This window comes from Pipistrellus kuhlii, unplaced genomic scaffold, assembly GCF_014108245.1.
Source record: "Pipistrellus kuhlii isolate mPipKuh1 unplaced genomic scaffold, mPipKuh1.p scaffold_m20_p_4, whole genome shotgun sequence".
NCBI classification, from domain to species: Eukaryota; Metazoa; Chordata; class Mammalia; order Chiroptera; family Vespertilionidae; genus Pipistrellus; species Pipistrellus kuhlii.
The window spans coordinates 67,947,298-67,973,284 of NW_023425540.1; the positions used below are offsets into that span (position 1 = coordinate 67,947,298).

General features: G+C 46.0%; 1 protein-coding gene across 5 annotated transcripts in view; it reads left to right on the forward strand.

The window, feature by feature from the left end:
- The window catches only part of GRAMD2B (GRAM domain containing 2B), a 96,741-nt gene extending 71,913 nt beyond the window's left edge, over positions 1-24,828 (forward strand). For 2 of the 5 annotated variants that reach the window (XM_036409402.2, XM_036409404.2), the window contains exons 3-14: positions 1,678-1,789; positions 3,707-3,773; positions 4,646-4,749; positions 8,284-8,379; positions 11,117-11,188; positions 11,286-11,381; positions 14,511-14,622; positions 15,974-16,096; positions 18,136-18,223; positions 19,929-20,033; positions 21,292-21,385; positions 23,620-23,875. In XM_036409402.2, coding sequence (XP_036265295.1) covers positions 1,678-1,789; positions 3,707-3,773; positions 4,646-4,749; positions 8,284-8,379; positions 11,117-11,188; positions 11,286-11,381; positions 14,511-14,622; positions 15,974-16,096; positions 18,136-18,223; positions 19,929-20,033; positions 21,292-21,385; positions 23,620-23,661 — 1,111 coding nt within the window. In that variant the 3' untranslated portion in view covers positions 23,662-23,875. Of the gene's footprint in view, positions 1-1,677; positions 1,790-3,706; positions 3,774-4,645; positions 4,750-8,283; positions 8,380-11,116; positions 11,189-11,285; positions 11,382-14,510; positions 14,623-15,973; positions 16,097-18,135; positions 18,224-19,928; positions 20,034-21,291; positions 21,386-23,619 lie in introns of all 5 variants that reach the window. The other 3 variants (XM_036409405.2, XM_036409401.2, XM_036409403.2) reach the window with 2 other exon arrangements.
- Positions 24,829-25,987: the final 1,159 nt, after the last annotated feature.

A 25,987-nucleotide genomic window follows, 5' to 3' on the forward strand; every position in this document is an offset into this window, starting at 1 on the left:
GCCCCTTCTGCTCTTCCTCGTGACCGTTGTCAAGGGCTCAGCTGCCCTGCTTGTCACATGGGCTTCCCAACCATAGTTCTTCAAAAGGTCTGCCCATGCCCTTGACCACTCCATTAACACTTATTCATCCGAATCAGCAGAACTGAGAAATTCAAATTAGTGAGTAGTATAAGTAATAGGTAATTTGACATTTGGGGAAAAAAATCAATTTTTTCAAGTACAGTACAAATGTTTACTCGTCTTTTTTTTTTTCTTTTTCTTTTTTTCAAGTAATCCCTAGAATTCTAAGGAAATTTCGATCTGTGTATAGGCTCAGTGGCCAGTGCCTGGATCCAAATCTATGTCCTTTGAATGGCTGAGAGGTATCTTGCCTGTGGTTTGAGCATCACAGATTCAAATTGAGTCTGGCAGGGGCCTGGGACATCACATAGTCCGTCTTCCCACAGCTGAGAAAGCCCGAGCCTAACATCCCACACCCATGTGCCACTCAGGTTGCTTAAAATTCTTCTTAAACCGGCTCCGAACCAAAAATTGTTAGCTGTGCCGCATTCCAAGGAATCATATTGTGAAATCATGAATTTCATGGGCCATTTTCCCCCCAGTAAACAAAAAGAAAAACTGCATAATCCTATCATAAAACTTGTTCATATGTATATATCCACAAACCTCTAAAAATCACCTGTGCGCCCACTCTGAGATGACTGTGTTGAGCTGTGGGCTGAAGCCATGTATAGTCACACATGTACTGAAGGGAGAGCCTGGACGAGGACGACCTTCGGGAGGGATCCTGTTCTTTTGTGTCATACTTTCACTCCCACTGTGTTCCCACTCGGGAATGTGTAGTCTCTTTTCCTCACACCCAAATCCCGCGATCCCATTAGCACCGCGCATTAAGCCCACCTTGTTCTGTTGGTCTCCTCTCTCCTCCTGCTGGACTCATTGTCCCTCTCCCTCTTCCTCACACCTTGGATATTACTGTTTTGGTGCTAAATCTTGTACTGCCCTGCTAAGAAGTTTTGTTTTTAATCTGTTTCCATTTTCTATGGAGGCATAATTGATGTATAACATTATATTAGTTTCGGGTGTACCACATGATTCGGTATTGCCTACATTGTGAAATGCTCGCCGCAGTAAGTCTGGTTGACATCTGTCCTCATGCCTAGCTACGTGTTTTTTTTTCTTGCGATGAGGACTTGGGTGGTTGATTGCGCACAGGCTCCTTAAGGATAAAGACTGCCTTGTGTGTCCCAGGCATTTCACACAATGCCCCACTTAATGGACACCTGTTAAATATTAATAGATTTCTGACACAAAAAATGTTTTTGATTGAACCATAGCTCTGCAATTTTGTTTAATGATCTGCCTCCTGGACTCCTTATACTGATTAAAATACTTTTGAGGTGATACAGTTATTTTCGCAATTGGGTGGTTACGTTCCTCTTCTACAAATGGCCATGTCTTCAGTCTGAGATTCCAGTCTGCTGAAGCCATCCCAGCCCTACAGCATCTGCTCTGTAAACCCGGGGGAGGGTAGCACACGGGTGCTGACAGCCAGAAGGGAAAGGCGAGCGGCAGGCCTTCCTGTGAGACGGGATCATAATCAAGATGTATGACAGTGAAATGAATGAGCAGCATAAAAAATTCATTCCATAGTCTCCCTGGGTTTTCTTTCCTCAGGTCAAAATCCAGTTTCGATGGTGTCTCTTTAGCGAGTGATAAGAACGACTGCAAAACAGAAAGCAAAAATGACTCTAAGCTTGAGAGGAAAAAGTCTTCGTCTTCCAGCCAGGTAAGCGGGAGGGAGACGCGTGTTGTTTCCAGGGCGACAGGCATGAAGCCCATGGGAAGAAAGAGCCCACGCAGGCAGCTTCCCGTTGGCAGGACCTCATGGGTATTGGTTGTAGAGAATTTAGGAGGACAGACCACAGATCCTTTGTCGATTTTTCATCCATATCATAATGTACAGCTGACCTTTCAACACATATTGAGTGGTACTGACAGGGGTCCACAGGCACCCCCAGCCGGGATCGGTGCTTGTCTCATAATTGGCCAAGACGAGGAGAGGTGTGACCTCCTTGCATTAAAATGAAGGAGTATGGGGGCAGAGGCCACTCAGCTGCACACAGAGACCTGTGGGCAGGGTCATGACTTGCTTCTGCTCTAAAATATACCCAGCCAGGCATGAGGCCCAGTCCTGCGCCATAGAGTGTGACCGACTTACTGGGCCAACAGTGGGGCTTTTGACACTTCGTCCCTAAATACTTGAATATGTGTCTCCTAAGAACTATTACAAAGAAATTCAACTAAATAGTAAGTGGGAAAATATATATGTAAGGTCCATTTTCAAATGTCCACAATCATCCCAGTAGTGAACACTTTTTATAAAGGCTTTTCTGTTTCCCCTCTCAAACATCCACTCAAGAGCCGGGTATTGCTTTTCATTTCTATCAGTCCCACTACCCTTTTTTAAAATCCTCTTATAACAATGATATGTTTGAAGAGTCCGTGGCCTGGAATATTTTTTAAAACAAGTGGCGCTCACTGTAGACACTAAAAACAAAACCTCAGTAAAGCCCCCTTGCACACTTGGCTTTAATCAGGTAACTTCCTGGATGCAGGTGTACTCCTAGGAGGCAGCATGAAGTAACCTATTATATGAGATATTTAAATATATAACTAGAGGCCTTGTGCACAAAATTTGGTGGGTCCCTCAGCCCAGCCTGCACAATCTCCAATCTGGGACCCCCTCAGGGGATGTCCAACTCACAATCTAGGACCGCTGGCTCCTAACCACTCACCTGCCTGCCTGTCTGATTGCCCCTAACCACTCTGCCTGCCTGCCTGATTGCCCCTAACCACCTCTGCCTCGGCCCCCGCCTCCGTGGCTTTGTTTTGAAGGAGGACTAGACAACTGGAAGATATCCGGTTAACCCAATCTAATTAGCATATTACCCTTTTATTATTATAGGTTATTAGTACAGATAGTAACTTGTGGGGACTATCAGTCCTCTGCACGGCCTGTCTGAAGCTCTTCTTGACAGCAATACTAGGGCCACTTTTGCCATTGGGATCACACCTAGTTTGGATAATAAGACATCAAGGATCTGTTTTGCTCCTAAGAGTTTCCCACGGAAAGCATCTGTCAGGCAGAGTGGTGCTTGGAAGGAGGACCCAGCTCTGTGCCTGAGAGCTGTTTCCAGTTAGCCCAGTGTCTCTGGGGCACAGTGTCCTGACCTGGGTGTCAATTCCCGGGCAATCCTGGGGTGGATTGTGAAAGCATTTTGCAAAGCGTGAAACTTGGCCTGTACATTGTTGTCAGAGTTGTAGAAATAGATGCCTTGAAAAATGAAGAGGTTTTCAACGTCTCAGACTCTATCCACTGAGCCAAACCGGTTTCGGCATCCCTCTCCTTTCTTACACGGGACATCCTTATCCAGCACCTGGGGAAGGCTGACCACCCACTGCATCCTGGTTATCCTGTAAATGCAACCAGCAGGTCTCTGGTCTTGTTGGCAAAGGAACCCTTGGTGCCCTGCCTTTCGCTGAAGGGTTGTGTTGGAGACTGTAAGGTCAGAGAGAGGGAATTCATGAAGATGCTGGAATAAGGGAGGGAAGGTATATTGTGCCATTTGAATTGAAGTTAAAATGTATGATGTTCCACAAAAAAGCTGAGAGCGGCCATGCCTCTGTTTTGTTCCCTCTGTAGTACAAGGCGAATTTGCACTTCCACAAGCTGTTCCTCGAAGTCCCGACTGAAGAACCACTGAGGCAGAGTAAGTTCTGACCCGATTGGCTTGTTAAGCGCCATAGAGTTGAAAAGATGCTCATTGGTTTGGGAGGCGGAAGAGGGCTGGGGGGGCTGAATCTCCAAGGGGTGGTTTCTGAAAGCCGCTAGGCGGCCCCAGCACCAGCTTCCTGCAGCTCTCACCGGGGCTCTTGAAAGATGAGTAGAATGGGAACCTGAGCCTCCCACCTTGATGTGGAGTCAATCCAAGATGATTCCAGGATGACATCTTCGCCTTCCATAGCTGCTGCCGAAATGCATTGTGTTTGCATCGTCCTGAGATTAGGATCACAAGCCTGGAGCAAGACAGGCCACCAAAAGAAGGCTAAAAGGACACACAGACATGTGTGGACAGACATGTGCTGACTCGCTGTGGGGGCTCACCAGGGCTCCATCCCAGCCCCTCCATGTACAGCGCTAAGACGAGATGCTGGTTCCAGCAGGAAGGCGTGGGCCCGTGCTGCACCGGCAGTGGGGCCATCTATCTCAGAGGGCGTCACTGGTGACAGTCCCAGGGCAGGAGGCAGGAGTGCTGAGCACACAGGGACACGCCGTCCTCCAGAGAGGAGACCCCTGAAACACCGTTCCTGACCCTCATTTCAGTGACAGGCTTGCCTTTCCGGTTTGATTTTCGTGCTAAAATGTGTAAAACTTTGAATGAAAAAAAGAAGAAGAAGAAGAAAAAGCAAACCCTCATCTCTATACTTTTACCCCAGGGAAGGTGACTGAAAGGAGATGATAGATGTTGTGAGCATGGGAGTGGGTTGTCTCTGCCCATCCCTGAGTCACCAGCCATCTGTACAGAATTCACGTCCTCGATGTACATTCCACATGATGTAACACGTGTGTATGTTTCCTCAGGCTTTACCTGTGCTCTGCAGAAAGAAATTTTATACCAAGGGAAGCTCTTTGTATCAGAAAACTGGATTTGCTTTCATTCCAAGGTCTTTGGGAAAGACACTAAGGTTGGTATCGTTTTTCAGAAAGGAAGCTAACCCTGTGGCTATGACTTACTTTCGGTGTAGCAATAGTTGTAATTGTGCCATGATTATACTCTTAATGGTGGTTCCACCGATGACAGGTTCTGTGTGACAGGTCCTCAATGCCGACACCTCCCTCTCTCCCACAATCCTGCCCTCAATCCTTCTTACCCGGCTGGTGTCCCCAGAGAACATGTTACTCCTATGAAAAGTGTTCCACAATCAGTTTTAAGGATGTGTACATTAAACAAACAATTTTTTTAAATATATTTTATTGATTTTTTACAGAGAGGAAGGGAGAGAGATAGAGAGTTAGAAACATCGATGAGAGAGAATCATCGATCAGCTGCCTCTTGCACACCCCCTACTGGGGATATGCCCGCAACCAAGGTACATGCCCTTGACCGGAATCGAACCCTGGTCCCTTCAGTCTCCAAGCCGATGCTCTATCCATTGAGCCAAACCGGTTTCGGCTAAACAAACAATTTTTTAAAGAAATACTGATTTTTCTCTGTATTCATACGAGTTAGCCATCTAGAAAAAGCTACTTTCAGAATTCACTTTGCACTGTTGCCAGCCCAGAACGAGCAGGAATTGCAGCATTATGACTGACTCTGAGAGTCATATACCCACAATCCCCAGGGGGTGCTGACTGACACCTTGGCATCCCCATTAGTACAGAGCTGAAGGAGCAGAGGCCCGGGACACACTGAGCCACTAAGGAGAACAGCCTGAAGGAGTTGGCGGCTTCCCAAGCCACCGCCTTCTCAAACCAGGACCTTGGGACTGTGGCATCAGAAGGAAGAGAATTCCATGCCGTGGACATGCTTGCCCTTTGAACTGTGCTGTCACACTCAGGCCAGCCCAATAAGGAGCCGGGGAAACGCCGTGCTGGGTGTGCATGACCACAGCGAGGTTTCAGGCATTCTGACTTGTGATCATGAGTAAGCAGCTTTTATATTCATGAAGTAGCTGATTAAAACTTCTTTTTAAGTGGCAGGTATGTTTTATTTAAGAATTCTCCCTCAAAGCCACGGGCAGTCTTCTAGCTAAAGACCACTTAACAAATATAATGGAATTTCTTTATTTTGTTGGTGTTGAGTCAGCAAACTAGCATGCTATTATTAGGTCAGATGTTATTTTTGTATTGCTCCTTTACTACACAGAGTTGTTTTAGATGCACAGTATTGTCTGAATCATTATAATGGGAAGCGATAGGAAGCAGTATGCCACCCTATTTCTAAGAGTTCTGGACTCTTAAGAACTTGTCCATGGAGTGGGGCCGAGGGTGGGGCTGAGCACATTGCAGCTGAAGGTGGTGAGATGGCTGTGGGGAATGCAGGGAGCCACCACCTCCCCGAAGCAGCAAGGAGTGAAGACACTGGTGAGGAAAGTCTAGTGGTCCTTTGTGAAGGATAGGGGAACTCACAAAGCCAGCATTGCAGTCTCAAACGAATATGATTCTGCCAATGGTTTCAAAATCCTGCTTCCACCTGTGCGACAACTGACCAAAGAAAAGGTGAGAGGAGTGACCCTGTTTTTAAAGACTTGCCACGCTGGGGTTGCTCTTGCATGTGCTGTATCTAAGAGGCAGGAGATGGAAAATCAGCCGGGCGGGGGCACAGCACCGGAGTGGCCTCCCTGCCAGCAGGCCTGGCTCCAGCACCATCCCGTGGGAACTAAAGGCAACCATGATTTTCTCTAGGAAGAGGACTTTCCGAAACACCCTCCCCTGGAAAAAAAATATTGATAAAGTGTAGTCTTCCTTTCATCAGGACCTCTTAGCCCACTGGTATTTCCCGATGCTTGTAAAATCGAATGTGTCTATCACATTCCCCCTAGGCTCGAACCGAAAGGCTTTCATTTTATACTCATGGAGCAACTGATTGAAAACTCCTTCGTAAGGGTGTTCCATGCCTTAGATCAGTGGTCGGCAAGCGCATTAGTCAACAGAGCCAAACTATCAGCAGTACAACGATTTTTTAAACAACTCCTTCTAATGCCACTTCTTCAAAATAGAGTCAACCAGGCCGTGGTATTTTGTGGAAGAGTCACATGCAAGGGGCCAAAGAGCCGCATGTGGCTCGCGAGCCGCAGTTTGCCAACCACGGCCTTAGATGATGAAAAGAAATCCAAAGTGATAGCCCCTCAGCGCTGCTCAGAAACAAAATTGGGCTCATGTTCACATCGCCATCTGTCTGAGTAGATCTTGACACCTTTTTTTCAAAGTCATCCCATCCTGTAACTGGAGGGACAGTAGAACACTTCCACCCAAGTGTGACTGCAATATTCAGCATAGAAAGCGTGGCTTTCTCCTCCCTTTAAACTGCCAGCGTTAACATAGGAACTCCTCTTCCCCACGGACCTTGTCAACCTCTTAGAATACATAAAGCATTTTTGCAAAATATATGTTCAGGTGAGTGGTGCACCCAGAGAGAGATTCAGGTCGCATTCTTTTTACCAGGGTGTGTGTGTGTGTGTGTGTGTGTGTGTGTGTGTGTGTCTCTGTTCCCAGGGATCAAAGTGACGTGACCCCTGAAAACCAAACAGGGTTGAGGGGATACAGGTATAACAGGAAAGTATCAGGAGAGCATCGACTGTTCTCTGTGGCATCGGACACATTCTTGTAGCATATTGTACGGAAAAAGAACTACCCTTAGGATAAGATTCGTTCAGATTCTGTCTTGGTAATTTATTACATTTAGGTCCTCAAGCAAGTCACATGCCTCGCTACACAAATGTCCTTCTCTCTTAGAATATCTGCTTCCCAGGACGGTCCTAACTAAGTGGCATTCTCATCTGTAAATAGGTGTCAATCGTAGCTGCTGCAGTTGATATTGTTACTCATTGTGGTTTGAACCAGAACTTAAGAGTTCTTTTACTTCACTCGTCCTCTTTACGTGAGGCAAATGAGGAAATGAAGGACAGTGTCATTGCGTGCTAGGCACTTTCCCGACACGTTATCTCATTTAATCTACAGAAAATCCTGGGAAGTCGATAAAGCTGACCCCATTTTACATGTCAGGAAACTGAGGCCTGGAAAGGATAACTCGTATGTAGAGGAGGTCATGCAGACAGTAACGGAACCGAGAATTCAAAGTCCAGGTTTTCTGTCCAGTAATAGTTCTATCACATCAGTGCTTTCCAACGTTTCCCCCACCCACAGGTGCCTGAGACAGGAGCGTGGGGTCTGGGAGATGACCCTGCAAAAGTAACCTTCGTTAGAGCCTAGGGCTTATTGTTAACGTGAAGGTAAATTTTGCATTCTGGTCCCAAGTCTAAAGATAAAGGTTTCCCAGGAAGCTGTTCTGTAGGACTGATGATCCCGATTTGTTCTCTGGCTTTGCATTAACAACAGCGTAAGGAGATCAGAGACACACCCAGGCCACTCCATTCGGGTGGACTTTTCATGGATCCCAGAGAGCCTGCTGCTGGTTTGTTTTTTCCCTTAACAGGAAAACTTCAAGTGTTGTTCTGTGACGTCCTAACCAGCGTGTTAATGCAGGGCTTCTGTTTCAGATCTCTATTCCTGCTTTCTCCGTCACCCTGATAAAGAAAACCAAAACTGCCCTTCTGGTGCCAAATGCCCTGATTATAGCGACGGTCACAGACAGGGTGAGTATGCCCCAGAGCATGGACCATAAACATCATTCTCCCTCACAGGGAATCACCAAGTACATGTAGGACTGGTTTGTAAAATCCTAGCCTTTAGACATTCCTGCAGTGTTGCTTCCCCTCACAAGATGATTTTCTTCTAATATAATTGTTGCCAATTTTTAATTTCCCGCTGACTTAATTATATTTGCTTTACCGAGGTAAAAAAAAAATAAAAAAATTTTCTTCCCAACTTCCCTTTCCCTAAATCCTTTAGGTCAGTCTAAATCGATGTTCAGTGTCTTTAACTTGATTTAAAACAACAGCCATCACCACCTTGTTGACCGGGTGGGGCGGGTGACACTGAGGAGTCCCTGCAGTGGGGTGGCCAGCCTCCCCATAGCCTCAGCTGGGATCTCTCCAAAGGCATCCCAAATGCCTAAAACTTGTGCTTGTTATGCGCACGCAAATTCAGACCAGTCCCTGGCCCCTCTTGGCTTCCAGGCTGCCTCAGCTATCCCACTTTTTTTATTAAATACTAGAGGCCCCAGTGCATGACATTCGTGCACTTGGGAGAGAGGGGTGTCTTGTCTGTGCCCTCTTGCATTCCGGGACCCCTTAGGGAGCAGGCCTAAGCCAGCAGGTGGACATCCCCCAAGGGGTCCTTAGCACTGCTGCAGAGCAGGAGAGGCCCCCACCAGCACTGCTGTGCTCCCCTGCTGTGACCCAGCTTCTGGCTGAGCAGCACTCCCCTATGGGAGTGCACTGACTACCAGGAGGCAGCCCCTGCATCAAGCATCTACCCCCTACTGGTCAGTGCACATCATAGCGACGGGTTATTCTATCATTCGGTCTATTTGCATATTAGCCTTTTATTATATAGGATACTTTCATTGATTTCAGAGATGAAGGGAGAGGGGGAGAGAGATAGAAACCCCAATGAGACAGAATCATTGATCGGCTGCCCCCTCCACACCCTCTACTGGATCTCGAGTCCACCAGGTGCTTCCCGTTTCATAGGTCAACACTCAGCCACTGAGCCACACGAGCTGGACTCTGTCCCACTCTGTACGGGAATTCTCAAGCTGTTGTTGATTGTTGTGATGCCACAGTCATGTGCAACCAGAAATATCTGCACTGAGAGGTGTTTATTTCAACTGGGAAGAGAGAGGGAGTGGAATATTTTGGTTACCCATATTTTACTTGAGATTATTTTTTAATATTTTGCCTACTATTTCTATGAAAGCACAAAAGCCACATTCCATTTGTGACCACACTGGATAGTTGAAGAGGGAAAGATGAGCTAGGAAATATGTTAATACCTATTTGGGGGGGTGGGGGGATATTTAGATAAACTAATGCTAATAAGCATTAAGTATTCCGTGCCAGGCATATGCTAAATACTTTCCTTATGTTTTCCCATTTAGTCTACCCTACCTCCTTCTTGGAGGTAGACATTATTGTAAGAAAACTGAAGCTAAGTAAGCAGTTTGCCCAATGTGGCCTATTCCATGTTCAGAATTTGCAACTGGGTCTGTCTAATGCCAGAACCTATAATGTTAACTACTTTGGGCTATAAAACTGTATTATATTATCCTAGAGGCCTGGTGCACGGATCTGTGCGCATTGAAAGGAAATTAATTAGAAAGTGGCTGATGGGTGGGTTTGGGCGAGACGGGCCAGTCATGCCCTGGAGACAACTTCCTATGGTCCCTCCATGGCCAGCCGCACCTGGGGCAGCACCAGGGCTCAAAGGGCATCTGCGGAGTGAGTGGGGTCCCGCAGCCTGGCCTGTGGCGATCAGGCCGAAACCAGCAGTCTGACACCCCTCAGGGCTCCAGGAGTGCGAGAGGGCACTCTGCAAAGTTGCTGTCACTCGGTAGCTCTTGCGTTGAGCATCTGCACCCTGGTGGTCAGTGCACATCATACCTACTGGCCAGTTGGCCCGTCGCTTGGACATTTATATATATATAGATTATATTGGGAATTGTATCAGTTTATTTTCATGGGTGAATGAGAGGGGTAATCACAAAATTTTGAAAGTGAGGCTGGAAAAATTCCGTGGCTCAAATACATGGAGAAAGAGTGAGTTTTAATAATTTTTCTCAACACACTGTTTAGGGTAAAATCATTTTTCCTTACGTCACTGGTCTCCAAATGACTTGTCTGGCTCTGATTTTTACTTCTTTCCCATAACTCACTTATAAGCACCCTCTGCAGGAATCTCCATATTTGTACAAGGAAGGATCGGGAAGTGGCTTGAAAAAGAACCAGCCTATTAGAGCCCCCGGGAAATTTTCAGTGGAAAGCGAGGTCAGCGCAGAAAAAGCAGACCCTCAGGAATTGCTAGATACCTAAACAAACAAACAAAAAAAAACAACAACAAAGGAGGTGGAGAGGGCCTAGTAAACATCACTAGCCTTTTTTTAATGCCCAGATCTTTTCCTCCGGTGCTGATTCAGGGCACCTTTCTCGGGGTAATGGAGCCTTCATTTTTCTCTATGTTTGTCCATGATTTCAATTGAGTTTGAGGGTTTTGTCGCTATTGCTGGGGAGTACATTTCCTTTAGTGCAGGATTGGAATAAGAACGGAATGTGTGGGTGAGCAGAAGGAGGGTATGGACCAGAGAATGGTCTATATCATTCAAAATGAAAAAATATATATATATACATATACAAAGAAATGTTTGAATTCTGAATACTCGTTTCTCATCAGGCAGCGTCTGTTACTAATTACTATGTTGTTGTTGTTTTTCAGTACATATTTGTCTCCCTCCTCTCCAGAGATTCCACTTATAAGCTACTCAAATCCGTGTGCGGACACTTAGATGTGAGTACGTTGCCGAGCCCCAGTGACTTGTCTGTCTCCCGCGCTTCTCACGGTTCCGCAGTTAACCCGGTGTTTCCTTTTGTCTCATTCGCTGCAGAATATAAGTGTTGGCAACAGTCCCAACCCGTCTTCTCTCGAAAACAGTTTCCGAGCAGACCGCTTCCGGGCAGACCGCCCTTCGTCGCTGCCTCTGGTGAGTTGCCTGCGTGGTGTCTAAACGCAAAAGAAAGGGAGTACATGGTGCCACTGCACGTACCCTTCCGCTGTGACCGGGGTGCAGGAGAAACTTAGGACCGTGAGAGTTGAGGCAAGCTGAAGAAACAGGGCATGTGTGTCCTGAGGAAGAGGGTGGCCATAGGGGGTCATAAACTTTTTTCAAGGAATCGAAGGGCTGTCCTGCAAGGGAAGAGACACCCGGTAGTGGCTGCCTTGGGATAACTGGTCACCAGAGAGACTCATAAAGCCTTGCTGCGTTGGCTTGTGAGCGTTGTTTTAGAGAAGATTCACCCATCTATTCGGGGTGGGGCGTGATTCATCCCACAAACAGTTGGATGTCTTCTGTGTTGAAGGGTCCGTGCTAGGACATGCTTTCAGGACATCAGGGGAAAAATCTAGACTAGTTCTTGCCTTCAAAGACTTGACAGCTTAATGGAGATGATGAGTAATAACTAAAAAAAGAAAAAGCTATCGCCCTAGCCAATTTGGCTCAGTGGATAGAGCCTAGGCCTGCAGACGGAAGGGTCCCGGGTTCGATTCTGGTCAAAGGTACATGCTTAGGTTGCAGGCCTGATCCCCAGTTGGGAGTATGCAGGAGGCAGCCGATCAATGAGACCTTCTCATCATCGACGTTTCTACCTCTCTCTGTCTCTCCCTTTCTCTCTGAAATCAATAAAGAAAGCTATAATGCCCAAGTGAAAGGTAGAGATTCTTTGGTTCCTTTAGACTTTGTTGACTGTCAAGTAAATCTCCTGTGGGGAGTAAGTCCCCCCATTTGTACACAATGTAGAACTGTGATGGTGTAAGCTGGCCCAGGAGAGTCCTAGGCATATAATTCAATTGATTATTCCCAAATTAATTATTGTTAAATGTTGAAATACCTTTGGTGGAGTGGTATAAGCCCATGGTTTCAAGATCTACAAATCTTTTTTTTTTTTTAGAGCTATTCAAAAAGTAGTGGGATTGGAAATATATCCACACAAAAACTTGAACAAGAATGATCATAGCTATCTATATGTATGAAAGCGTAAGCAACCATCTGACCATTTGACCGTTCACCTGGTAGCTATGACGTGCAATGACCTCTAGGGGGCAGACGCTCTGACCAGTCCTCATGGACTCAGCCCTGGGTTGGGTTGCTATTGGGGCACTGTTGGCCCCAAAACTGCTTCACCCGCATCCCAGATCCAGAGAGGAGGGAGCCCGATTCCGGTGCATCACCCGAGAACCACCCTCTCACAATTCAGGACCCTCGGAGGATGTCAGAGAGCTGGTTTGGGCCCGATCCCCTCAGGCCAGGCTGAGGGACCCCACCGGTGCCCGAAGCCATCACCAGCCATCGAGTTATTTATAATTCCAAAAAAGTGGAAATAAACCTAATGCCCACTGATGGATGAATGGATAAACAAAATGTAATCTATCCACACAATGGAATATTCTTTTCCTAAAAAGGAATGATGAATTACTGTTACACACTACCACGTGGATGATCCTTGAAAACATGCCAGGTGAAAAACAGTCAGACACAAAAGGCCACACTATTATTATAGATTCCACAAAATGTTCCAAATAGGCCAACCCATATGGATGGAAAGCAGACCAGCGCTTGCCAAGAAGCGCGGGAGAGGGAAGTGTTGGGAGTGACTGGGAAGGGGTAAAGGTTTCTTTTTGGCAGGGGGCAGAAATGTTCTGAAATACGATAGTGGTGCTGGTTGCACAACATTGTGAATTTTCTAAAAATGACTGAATAGTACACTTAAAATGGTGAATTTTATCTCAAATTAAAAAAAAAAACTTCTATAAAACCTTTTCTTTTCTTTTTTTAAATATATTTTATTGATTTTTTTAAAGAGGGGAAGAGAGAGGGATAGAGAGTTAGAAACATCGATGAGAGAGAATCATCGATCAGCTGCCTTTTGCACGTCCCCTACTGGGGATGTGCCCGCAACCCAGGTACATGCCCTTGACCGGAATCGAACCTGGGACCTTTCAGTCCACAGGTCGACGCTCTATCCATTGAGCCAAACTGGTTTTGGCTATAAAACCTTTTCTAAAACCTTTAAAAAATAGTGCAAAATAGAATTTAACACACATGACTTAGAATCCAACATCTCAAATCTGGTGCCACCCCACTGAGCTATGCCCTCGGACAGGCTCTGTACCTGCCCTCCTCGGTGTCCTCACCTAGCACAATGCCAACCCCACGAAGTGGTGGTGAGGAGTAAGTGCAGTTCTCTGTGGAAGGAGCTTTGCCTGCTGCCTCGTACATGACAGGCATTCATGTACAGGAAAAAAATTGAATTTTTTTCCATTTTCACTCCCTATAAAAATCTGGCATGAAATTGAAATGACCCAGACAGCTAGTTGAAGGTGGAAGGTTAGTAACTTGCTTGCAAGACAAGTCTCTTCATTTGACAGCTGACTAGACTGTGGAGTGCTCAGCCTGCTGTGCCCTCCTCCCAGGGTGTTTCGGTGACAGCCCGGTCTCTGGTTCTGAAGCACGTGGGGGGAATGGCTGGGACCCAAAGGGAGACATTCCACGTTTCCCCCACTTCTCACCCCATATCATCCATTACATGTAATATTGCTGACCCTGTTTTGATTTAGTGAAGGGAAGGGAAGAAAAGCCAAAGTTTTCCTTTCAGGGTCTAATTGCTTAAAGCCATTTGCCCTTGTCTGTTTCCAATGTTTTTTTAAACTATAATCGAAGAATGCCTTTCTCTGAGTCCGCATATTCAAACATGCATTTAGATCTTTCTGTCTACATTTTTCTTTTGTGTGCGTCTACTTCCGTCACTTTCTCATCATAAAGTGCTAAGCGCAGCTTCTGCAGCTTTTCAGTCATCAGCATTCCAGTGTTTTCTCTAGACGTTAGTTGTTTCAAGCAAGTTGGCCTCTGTTGATAGAATTCTAACAGCCCGGAAGAATCTCGGTTTCAGGAAGCAGATGCCCAGTGACCTGTTGGGAAGATCCCAGTAGTTTGGGGAAATCCTTCCTTCCTTTCCGTATTTTATAGGTCAGGCCCAAGGGAAAAGGCTGGGGCCCACACAGGCCTGCCTTCTTCCGAGGGGAAATGGCCTCTCTCCATTTCATTCCTTCCCTGCAGGATTTCAACGACGAGTTCTCCGATCTGGATGGAGTGGTTCAACAGAGGAGGCAAGACCTGGGAGGCTACAGCAGCTCCGGCTCGCAGACACCCGAGTCCGAGAACTCCAGAGGTCTGGAAAGTTCTGTACCTTGACTAACTTTTCATTCTCCACAAAACATCTTCACCCCGCCCCTTAAAAAACACAAAACAAAACCAACAACAACAACAAAGCACCCGTTGTCTTCCTAGTTAACAACTGGAAAGGGAATCGGGGGGGACGTTCCAGCACACGGATTTGCCTAGGGTGGTAAAATTCCATTTCCATTGATGCATATTTAATAAGTGTCCCATACATCAGCATAATATTATGTTGATTGAAAGAGAGAAACATACTGTTTCCTTCCCTCTTTTAAGAATATTATCAATTGTTACAGCTGAATCATCTCCATGAGTCCCTAGGGTAGAGACAGACCATCCTTATTTTATTATGTAACTAGGGGCCCACTACACAAATCTGTGCACCCTGAGAGGAACTGTGGGCCACAAGGCTGCAGTAGGTACAGGGGTGGGTCTTGGCTCATCCTCTGCACCCCCGCCCGGCCCCTCCCACTGCTGCCCTTGTCCCCGGTCACGTCTGCCAGCAACCCCACTCCCACCGCCGCTGCCACCACCACTGCACTGCCGCTCGCACACACTGACAGCGCCGTCCCCCTCATACCCACGGAAGGTGCGGAGTGATTGGGGCCGGCGCCAGCAGAGGGTGCGAGCAGTAGCTGTTGCCCTGATCACCCCTCAGGAGCCCAGAGAGGTGGGGAAACCCTCAGGCAATCAGAGCTGGCAGCCGCCGCTTGCACCCACTGTTGATGCTGAGCCATCAGGACCGGCACCAGCAGCTGGTGTGAGTGGGGCCATCACCGGCAGCAGGTGCAAGGGGCAGCTGCCGGCCCCAATCTCCCCTCAGGATCTGGGGGAGGTGGAGAAGCTTTCAGGGGTGATCAGGGGTGGCAGCTGCTGCTCACACCCACTGATGTCATTGAGCCATGGGGACCAGTGCTGGGCACTGTCAGCAGGTGTGAGTGCCGGGCAGAACTGCAGTGTGTGGGAATAAAGAATTTTCAGCAACCACCAGAAGCTCACCCCGATGACAGTGACCGGCGCCACCGCTCACCTGCTCCACCATCCCATCGTGGCTGATGCCCGCCATTTTCTATGCATGCCCCCTGCTGGTCAGCACAACTCATAGAGACTGGTTGTTCGGTTCCATTTGTTCTGCCGTTTGGTCTATTTTCATATTATCCTTTTATTATATAGGATTGCTCCATCATTGGCTTGTATTCTCCAGCTACTCAACCAACTTAGGAGAAGATCCATTTACGTACTTGGTCATTGTGCATGTTTAGAACTTGGTTTGCTTTTGTGATTGATGCTACGTTTTCAATGTTTTGAGGAGAGAACTTACCCAGCCCCATTTGACCTGACAGATTTCCACGTGTCGGAATCCCAGACAGTCCTCGGTGTCTCCAAGGGAGAAGCAAAGCCAACGAGGGCAGATGCCCAGGTGAACAGAGCACCTGAAGGCAAAGCCAAGGGTCTCCCTGCACATGGTGAGGAGCAGATTGGGGGTGGGGGCAGGGGTGGAGGATCTGCTTGTAACTTTTAAAGGGCCCTCACACTTCATTTCATGGCTGCCTTTAATATTTCCTCCCCCACCTTCTTGTTGTAGGTCTTTGCATATTTATTTATTCACTCAACAAACATTGTTCAGTCCTCTGCTTTACTGTGGGGGATATAAAGGTGAACAGCCTTCTTGGAGGCCTCTCTGTTACTCAGAATACTTTGAGTGATTCAAAAAAAGTGCTGTTAAAACTCAAATTAATGAATTTTTTATGTACTAATCTATATAGATAGATAGATATAGATATAGATATAGATATAGATATAGATATATATAGATATAGATATATAAAGGCTAAGTGACTGGCTGTCCGACTGGTACATATGGCACACACTGGCAATTCAAAAATAAACACACAATTGACTCACACATGTGCAATACATCTAAATCTCTAACTGGTGCCAATCGCACATGTGTGTTTCAATCTGTCACTGTTGATCATGAATTTGGTTGTTTTTTAACATAGTTGTGGTAGAATGACTGTTAAATGTCAATTTTGCCTATCACTAAATTTCTCCGATGAAAAACCATCTGATGGAAAATTTACTCAATGTTGTAGCAAAGGCAAAGTTAGTCCAAATGATATAAATTTTCCAGAATAACCAGCATATTTTTTTTAATCAATGATAAACAAAGATTATTAGTGATGGCAAACCTGATAGTTTTTATTTAGGAATGGATATTGAAATCCCCCATGAAATGATTTGTAATGGATCTAATATTGAAGCTACCTTTGGAAATAGTATATCTATAGATAGCATTAAAAATATATCTAAACGTACAATTCTTTATCCTAAAAATGAGTAAATTCATAAGTTAAATGAAATTTTGGATGTACTCGATGGAAATTTTCACACCTATTTGAGTGACAATTCCATCGATTCAATGGATGATGCTGAAAAGGAAAAATTTCCCATCAAATTCCTTAATAGTGTTACTCCTTTGGGAATGCTGTGCCATAAATTAAAATTGAAAGTAGGTGCAGTCATCATGCTACTGAGAAATATTAATAGTAAATGGGGTTTTTATAATGATATTAGATTTATTATCAAAGGATTTCGACCTAACATAATCGAAGCTGAAGTAGTAACAGGATCTGCGGAAGAAGGGGTTGTTCTGGTTCCAAAAATTGATTTGTCCCCGTCTGACACTGGCCTCCCATTTAAATGAATCCAAAGATGGTTTCCCGTAATGCCAGCATTTGCCATGACTATTAATAAGTCACAAGGACAAACTCTAGACAAAGATAGGAATATTCCTACCTGAACCTGTTTTTGGACATGGTCAGTTCTATGTTGCTTTTTTTCAAATTTGAAGAGCGTGTGACTTTAAAGTTGTAAATACTTTATCACAAGGGAAATTAGTCAAGCACTCTGAAAGTGTTTTTATTCCTAATGTGGTATACAGAGAGATATTAGAATAAGGTTAATCAATTTATCAAGCATTGTTTTTGTATCATGTTTTTGTTGTTATCATATCATGTCTTTGTTGTTATATCATGTTATTATTTATTAATCAATTTATATATTATTTTCATATACATTTTGCTAATATTCTCTCATCTCTGACACTTCTATTATAGAGAAATGGCGAATAGCAATATTAAAATATTTCTTCCAATTAATTTCCTTTCAATGTGCACGAATCCATGCACGGGGCCACAAGTTATCCTAATAACCAGTTACCATTTGTCCTGGTGTGAGGACAAGGATGATGTCTAGATGGTTCATGACCATATAGATGATGTCTAGATCATTCCCTCCAACACAGAGGAGGCCCTCAGTAATATGGACTGAAGGGAATGTTTGGAAGGAATTGTAGCTACTGGTTAAAATGACACCAGGAAGCTTCTGTTAGTATTTGCCTTGATTTCTATACTTTGGAATAATTATCTGTTTCAAGTACTTCTTCCCCATAGCAATATTGCTGGAAGAAGGTGTTTTAAAACTGTTGTTTCCTACCCAACAGGTCAGTCAGAATCCAATGGAATCTTACACAAAGTGAAGTCTCAGAATCATCCGAATCTCCGCCATATTCTTATATTCTATGCAGTTGTGTAAGTAAATGAATTTACTAGAAGTGGCTTCAGGAAATGACTCAGTTCTTGTGCAGATGGCATAGCTTAGTGGCTGAGCATTGACCTGTGAACCAGAAGGTCAGGTTTTGATTCCTGGTCAGGGCACATGCCTGGGCTGAGGGCTCCGTCCCTAGTGTAGGGCATGCAGGAGGCAGCCGATCGATGATTCCCTCTCATCATTGATGTTTCTGTCTCTCTCTCCCTCTCTCTTCCTCTCTGAAATCAATATATATATATATATATATATATATATATATATATATATATATATGATTCAATTCTTAAAAAGAATCATCTTTTCATGTTGCCAAGAGCCTCTGTAAATCTCAGTTGTGTCCAATGTGACCCCAATCTTTTCTCCCAGTTTTTGTCTCCTGTGGCAACATTTTTTTCCCCTTAAGCTCCGGTCACATTGTCATGTTCATCCCTTTCTCATTTAAAGTAAAAAGAGGGCCGAAACCGGTTTGGCTCAGTGGATAGAGTGTCGGCCTGCGGACTGAAAGGTCCCAGGTTCAATTCCGGTCAGGGGCATGTACCTTGGTTGCGGGCACATCCCCGGTAGAGGGTGTGCAAGAGGCAGCTGATCGATGATTCTCTCTCATCGATGTTTCTAATGCTCTATCCCTCTACCTTCCTCTCTGTAAAAAAATCAATAAAATATATTTTAAAAAAAAAAGATACACCAAAGCTCAGAAGATTTCTTTTTAAATAAATAAATAAACAAACAAACAAACAAACAATAAATAAAGTGAAAAGAGGGAGGAAGGAAAAAGCAAACTGATTGTGCCAAATCCAGCGGAGGACTGAGGGCTGAGTGGATACTATTGGCTGGGACATTACAATGAAGCATCTTTGTCCTGATTGTTTATTTTCCATCCAACCCATGTTCTCTGGCTAAAGACCAAAACAACTTGAAAATGTCATCTCCTTGATTGAAAACATGGCTCTGACTTCTTTAACTTCCCCCTCACTTCCAGTCTGTAATCAGTGGTTCTGAAAATAGCCGGACCCGTTTCTGGGCTCTTCCTCACACTAGGACAGGCCCGTTTGGCTTCCAGATAAAGCAGGGAGTCCGGGAGTCACCAGAACAAGACTGGGCACTCGCAGGCGGGGCCACTGGGGCCGGAGGCAGCGCCGGGGGGAAGGAGGAGTCTCGGGCCGCCCGGAACGCCTGTTGGAATCGCCTGTAAAGGGAGGAATTTGGGCCAAAGAATTTTAAATCCCTTGATAACTCCGAAGTTTTGTGACAAGCATCTACCTTTGAAGAAAGATCTCTTTTAAAATATCTTTGGTCAAGTTGTTTTAGAAAATACTTTGCCTCGAAGAATGTACAGCTGGCTCTGAGTTATTGTTTTATTTTTATTTTTGTCCTGTTAACCCTCACCTGAAATGGTTTTTAGAGGGAGAGAAGGAGAGTGGAAAGGAAGGGAGGGAAGGGGAGAGAGAGAGAAACATGCATGTAAGAGAGAGAGATCAATTAGTTGCCACCAAAATGAGCGGAGGATTAAACCTGCAACCCAGGTATGTGCCCTCAACCGGGAATCAAACCCAAGACCCTTCTGCATGTAGGCCGGCTCTCTGACCACTGAGCCACACCAACCAGGGCTGTCTCTTGAGTTTATTATTTTGTGACCATCAGGGCCTGGCCACTGACCACTGAGATTTCTCTTGTGTTCTTTTGCAGTGTCTGCGCTCTAATCCTCTCGACCTTCTACATGAGATACAGAATTAACACCCTGGAGGAGCAGCTGGGGTCGCTGACCTCCATTATGGACACCCATCACGCAGAGTAAGACCCGCCCGCCCCGCCTGTGCTAGCATCTGCTTGCCATTCAGATTAGTGGGATGTTTGACCCGAGTTTAGCAGCCTCCTTAGCAAATATTAATTAAGCGTACATTTTGTGTGATATTTTAAAGTGTATACGTGGGGAATGCAGAGGTGGGGAAGTCCCAGAGATGAATGACCTGACTGTGCAATTTCTTGAGCTGCTGTAGCAGTGATGAGGCAAGAAACAAGCCTAGGTGTACGTTATCTTGTTCTTTCATCCGGAGACTCGGTTGTGACCTTGGCCCGTTTATTAAAATATGAAAGTGCAGCTGGAAGGGGAGGGAGTCAAGACATTGAGAGAATAGGAGAGAAGCAGTTCAAGGAACTCCGCCCATCCGATCGCCGACAACTGTGTGCCGGCCTGTTCGCTCAGAACTCTTCCTCCCCGTACAGGTCCACGTGACTAGTCATCGTTTGATGGTGCCCGGGGAAGTTTTTCTGTCGCAGTCATTTTACATGCCTGACCTAACTGAACCTACTCAGACACCGAGCCCTTTCCTTTAAACCCAGTCCCGTGAGGAGCTTGACGTACTGCCTGAAAAGTAACATAAAGTGTTATTCCACATTAGGAAACGTGCTTTGAGCAGATGTCCTAAAAGTGGGGATATTCCTTTACACAGAGCACACGCCATGTGCTGTTGACTCTTAATAGAATGGATATACACATGCACAAATACACAGTTCCCTCTCCCTGTACCTTCTCACTGCTATTCCCATTTTACAGATGAGGTAACTGAGACCAGGAGAGATAATTAGCTTCCTGTCTTCCAGTTTGAAAATAGAATCAGGACTCGCGTGCAGTCTGTGTGACTACAAACACCGTACACTGCCCAGCCCTCCAGTGGCTACATCTACGTCTGAGAAGAGCAACAGTTCTTGCAGAGTGGTGCTGTCGTGGGGATAGAGAGGTTGCTGGAGGCCAGTACAAGGGGTTTAAGAAACCATGGGCGTGAGAATAAATGTCTGGCTTCTGTTTGGAAGCCGAGGCACAGTGCAGCCACTTACACAAAAACAGCTTCAGAGATTTCCGGCTGAGCTAAGAATTAGCCCACAAGCATCCAGTCCGGAGTGGATTCCTGGCGTTAACAATTGTGAAATGCTCCCTCTCTGTGGCTGTAACCTGGTTTTCTGTTCAGATACAGGCCAGGGGCTTTTCTCCCACATCTGTCCCGGCCGCTCCGGCCTGCCCGCCCGGGTAACGCTCCTCTCTGTCCCGCAGACATGCAGCGCCGCCCGGCCTGGGGTCGCAGGGGCAGTTGAACGCAGAGGTCCTCTGCCGGGAGCTCACCGCCAACATCGTGAAACTAGAAAAGGTGACTTCCTTCCTGAGCTGGGGCGGGTGTGGTGGTGCCTGCCACTTGCCGTAAATCAGTGGCTACACACTGAAACCCTTCTGGTGTGTGCAGCCAGCAGCCCAGGTGGCCAAACCCAGCCCGGGGGAGTGCATGGTAAACGTGAAAGACCGTCTTTTATTTGCACGAAGAAACAGGTCCCGATCTCATTTTCCCCGTTGCTCTGTCTTCTGGCTTCCCTCCTTGGTTAGAAATCTGTCCTCTGTGCCTCAGAGCCCGGTGACAAGTGATCTCTGGGGGAGAGACCCAGAAGGGAGTGTCCCAACCGAGAGCGCAGCCCCACCTCCACCCAGGCCCACAGTGGCCATCCACTGCATCCAGTCCCTGTCATAACCCTGCGGGACGGGTGTCACTGTTCCTACGTGACCGAGAAGAAGCCACGTTTCTATTCACTTGCGCAGGGAGACAAGGCCAGGACGTGGGCAGACCGGGAATCTGTGATGTCAGAGTTGTGCATGGCAGCCCCTGCCCTCCTGCACCCCAGAGCCCAGCCTTAGCCCAACCACGGATGTACCTGCACCACGGAAGGCACCTTCCTGTAGGACAGCTATGGGGCAGGCCTGCCCTCCTGCCCGTGGCATTCTTAGAACTCAGGAGGAGAGGGAACGGGAGAAAAGGGGAGGCATGCCAGAGATATCCTAGTGAAGCCTGGTTAACATTTCTTACTCCCGTCAACGTGTTCATCCCTTCCCCTCTGAAAATCTGTTTTCGCCCTAGCCCTTAAGGAAAGGGTTCGAGGAGTTCAGTGTTCAGTTCAATCCCACCCATGCCCAGGCGCTTTCCAGGATCGTGCAGGTACCCTTACTTGGGGAGAAACATGAACTACAAAGGAGTCAAACTGTTTGTTTTGCTTTACCAAACGTGATCTGACATTGAGCCACTGAAGCAGGCGTCTTCAAACTGCGGCCCGCAGAGGAGTCTGATCCGGCCCGCCAGGTTTTTTGGGCAGTGAGCGCAGCCGAGGTGTTACAGTAGGAATTAGTAGTTCATATAGTCCGGCCCTCCAGCTCTCTGAGGGACCGTGATCTGGCCTCCACTTTAAAAAGTTTGAGGACCCCTGCACTGAAGTATGGAGAGCAAAGGTGTTCCCAGACTCCCGTCCTTAAACCAAGGCATGCCAGATCCTTCCTGTCGCTTCACTGTATCCACGGGCTGACTGGAAACCTTTCTTCCTCTTTTAAATCTAAAGCAGCCTAGAGAAGGTATGGGCTAGCAACCAGAATTACTTTCCTTTCTACAATGGTAGTTGTTGAGACCTGAGGTAATTTTTAGTTTTCTCTGTAATGACATGTTGACCAGTGCTTGGGCTTCTCTGCTGACCGAGTGAGCTGGTTTTGATGTTATATTTTTGCTACCTCTGGCAAATGCCAGTATTCTTTGGACCAGAAGCACACAGAATTCTGCTGCCTTCACCTGTGCTTCTTCCCATTCTCCTGCCTGCCTGGCGAGGACACCACATTCTATAAGGAGGGAGAGAAAAACAGGAGCTCAGACAGAGCCCCGCCCCTCAGCTAAGAGGCCAAGCTATGCTCAAATGCATATAAATTCATTGGCTAGTCTCTCCCTCCCCTCCCCACCCTCCCGAAATACGGTAGTCTCTTGCTTGTTTCAGTGTCTCGATCTGTTTTGTTCATCAGTGTACTTTGTTCTTAAGATTCCAGAGTATTATGCTAATTGAAATAAGCCTGCCAGAGAAAGACAAGTATCACATGACCTCACTCATATGTGGCATCTAATCATTTTTTTTTCTGTCTTCCCACTCCTGCTTTTTTATCTTTGGACCTGTGGGATAGGTAGGGAAGACATGAAGTAGGAATGTGGAGGACGAAGGCAATGCCTTTTGTGGGTAAAAAAGGAAATACTTATTTCCTTAGGACTGGAATTGGCATTTGTGGTGGATCAGTACAGAAGGAAGAGCATAGATTCTGGAGTCAGACCCCACCCACCCCCCACCCCCATTGCCCTTGACCACTGGTTAGGCTCATGTGTGTGCACACAAGTCCTTGGTTGAGCTCTCCCTTTTATCCCCACCCTCCCTCTGAGGTCCAACAGCCTGACCCATGACTCCTTATCTCTGGGTCTGTTCTTGTTCATCAGTCTGTGTTGTTCACCATTTCCCCTAGAGGAGTGAGATCGTGTCCTGCTGGAGACTCCGTTCTATTTAATAACAGGAGCTTCTCTGTTATTATTTCAAGATACAGAACAACTTACAGAAATTGCTTGAGAATGGCGACTGACAGACCAGACTGCGTGGGCCAACGTGATACCTCGCGCTTCCCTTTGAAGAAGGTGCTCCGGGAGGCGCCCGGCGAGCGCTCCCTGCTGGCCGGAGGAGCGAGCGGCGGAGAGGCACCCCGCACCCAGCCCCGTGCGCCCTGGGAGGTCTCCAGCTCAGCGGGGGGAGGGAGGGTAATCCTGGCTCCTGTGCAATGAAAGTTGACCTTGACTCTCGGCAGAAGTGTCCCGTGTTGCTGCCTGAGGGAGCCAGCCCCATCCCGGGAGGGCCTGGTGGACACTCTTACACGGCTGTGGTTCGTGGCCGCAGTGTCAGCAAACACTCCACAACGTGCCTTGTCAGTCCCTCCCGCCCTCCGCACCGCAGCCTTCCAGCTAAGGGATAGATCATGTGCCAACAGCCTGAGGGGGCCCTCTGAGGACTTAGCCATAACTCTCCGGAAGGCAATACGGAGCTCCGATGGACAGGCTTGCTTCGAAGAAATGACCCCAGCATCTTGTCTTCTCCCCCCCCCCCCTTCTACTGTTATGTTCTGGTTTAAACCATCTGTGTATCTTAACTTCTCAATTGAATACTGGCAAAAAAATATTGGGCAAAGCAAATAAACCATCCCGTTTACATTTCGTTTTGTCCCTCTAATAATATGTAATTGAACTAGTTCTCACCCGCCCCAAGAATCTGTGAGACCTGGGACTAGAGTACTAAGTAAACTTACTCGAAACCAAAACTAATCTTTAAACCAAAAAATATAATGTAATTTGATACACGATGAAAAACTTGGAAATTTTAAGATGATAGGTGGACGATGTTACTTTGGAAAAAAAGATGTCTGTGTTGAATGTTGAAACCCGTTTCGGCATAACGACAGCATGCTTTTGTGCTTTTGCTGACTAAGGTAAAGAAATAACCGGTGGTTTGATAACTTCTATTTACCATAGGGTTGCCTGGTTTTTATTATTAATTATTTAGGTACCGTAAAGATCTGTAATATGAAAGGTATTCCGTTTCTGTCTGCAATGCATTTTATAATCATTTCTATGAAATGTATTTTATTTAATCAGATAAGCTAATAAGTGAATTGGTTACATCATTTGTGTCTGTCAGCCTACTGGACAAGAATTGTGCCTGGTGCACCCTGGCTTTTAATAAATACTCATTGGTGAAAACATCTTGCTAGCACTGTGCTTTGTCAATTTCTTAATTCTTTTAACAAAGACATAGTTTTAACTGTTTCTTACTTCCTCCCTACTACTTCCAACTCACCCATACTTCTTTTCTCCTGAGTATTCATTTCAGAGTTCAAAATTAGTTAAATTTGGGTTGTAATAATATGAGGGAAAGAAAAAGAACATTGAAATCAGGAAACCAATGCCTGATTCCTAGGTCCACATTTTATGAATTGTGTGGCCTTAAACAAGATATTTGGCCATTCCCCCACTCCCATCCTCAACCCCATCCCTCCCCTGCTATTTTATTGAAAGGACCAATAAAAAGTCACTGTGAGGAGTAAATATAATAATGTCTCTAAAGTATATTGCTGTGTCATGCACGTAGTATAATCTCATAACAGATTACCATATTCATTATTTGTTTAATATTTTCCTATCCAGCATTCCAGTTTTATAAAAGTTCTATGTCAATGCTTTTTAAATTCCTTTTATCCTCACCAGAGGATGTTTTCTTATTGATTTTTTTTTTTTTCTTTTAGAGAGTGGAAGGAAGGGAAAAGAGAAACATCAATGTAAGAGAGAAACATTGATTAGCTGCCTCCTGCATACGTCCCACTGGGAATCAAGTCCAAAACCTGGGCATGTGCTCTGACCAGGAATTGAATCATGATCTCTTGGTTCATAGGTCGACGCTCAACCACTGAGCCACACTCTCCGAAGGGAGCCACTTTTTGTGTTCTCCCCCCTCCCCCAAGAATCATATAGTTGACTCTTCCAAAGAGAAAGAAAACGCTTCACTTATTACAACATTTGGGTTGTAATAATATGAGGGAAAGAAAAAGGATATGTTGCTGTTTGTTTTATTTTCTCTTTTAATGGATGTGTTGGGGTGACATTGGTTCATAAAATTATATAGGTTTCAGGTATAAAGGAATACACACCATCTGTATACTGCATTGTGCACTTAATGCTTTTTTTATTTTCTTATAGCTAGCTCCTAAGTCAAAATCTGGTGCACATGGCCCTGGCCAGGTGGCTCAGTTGGTTGGAGCAGCATGCCATACACCAAAAGGTTGTAGGTTCCATTCCCAGTTAGGGCACATACTAAGGTTGGGGGTTTGATACTCAGTCAGGGCGCGAATGGGATGTAACCAATCA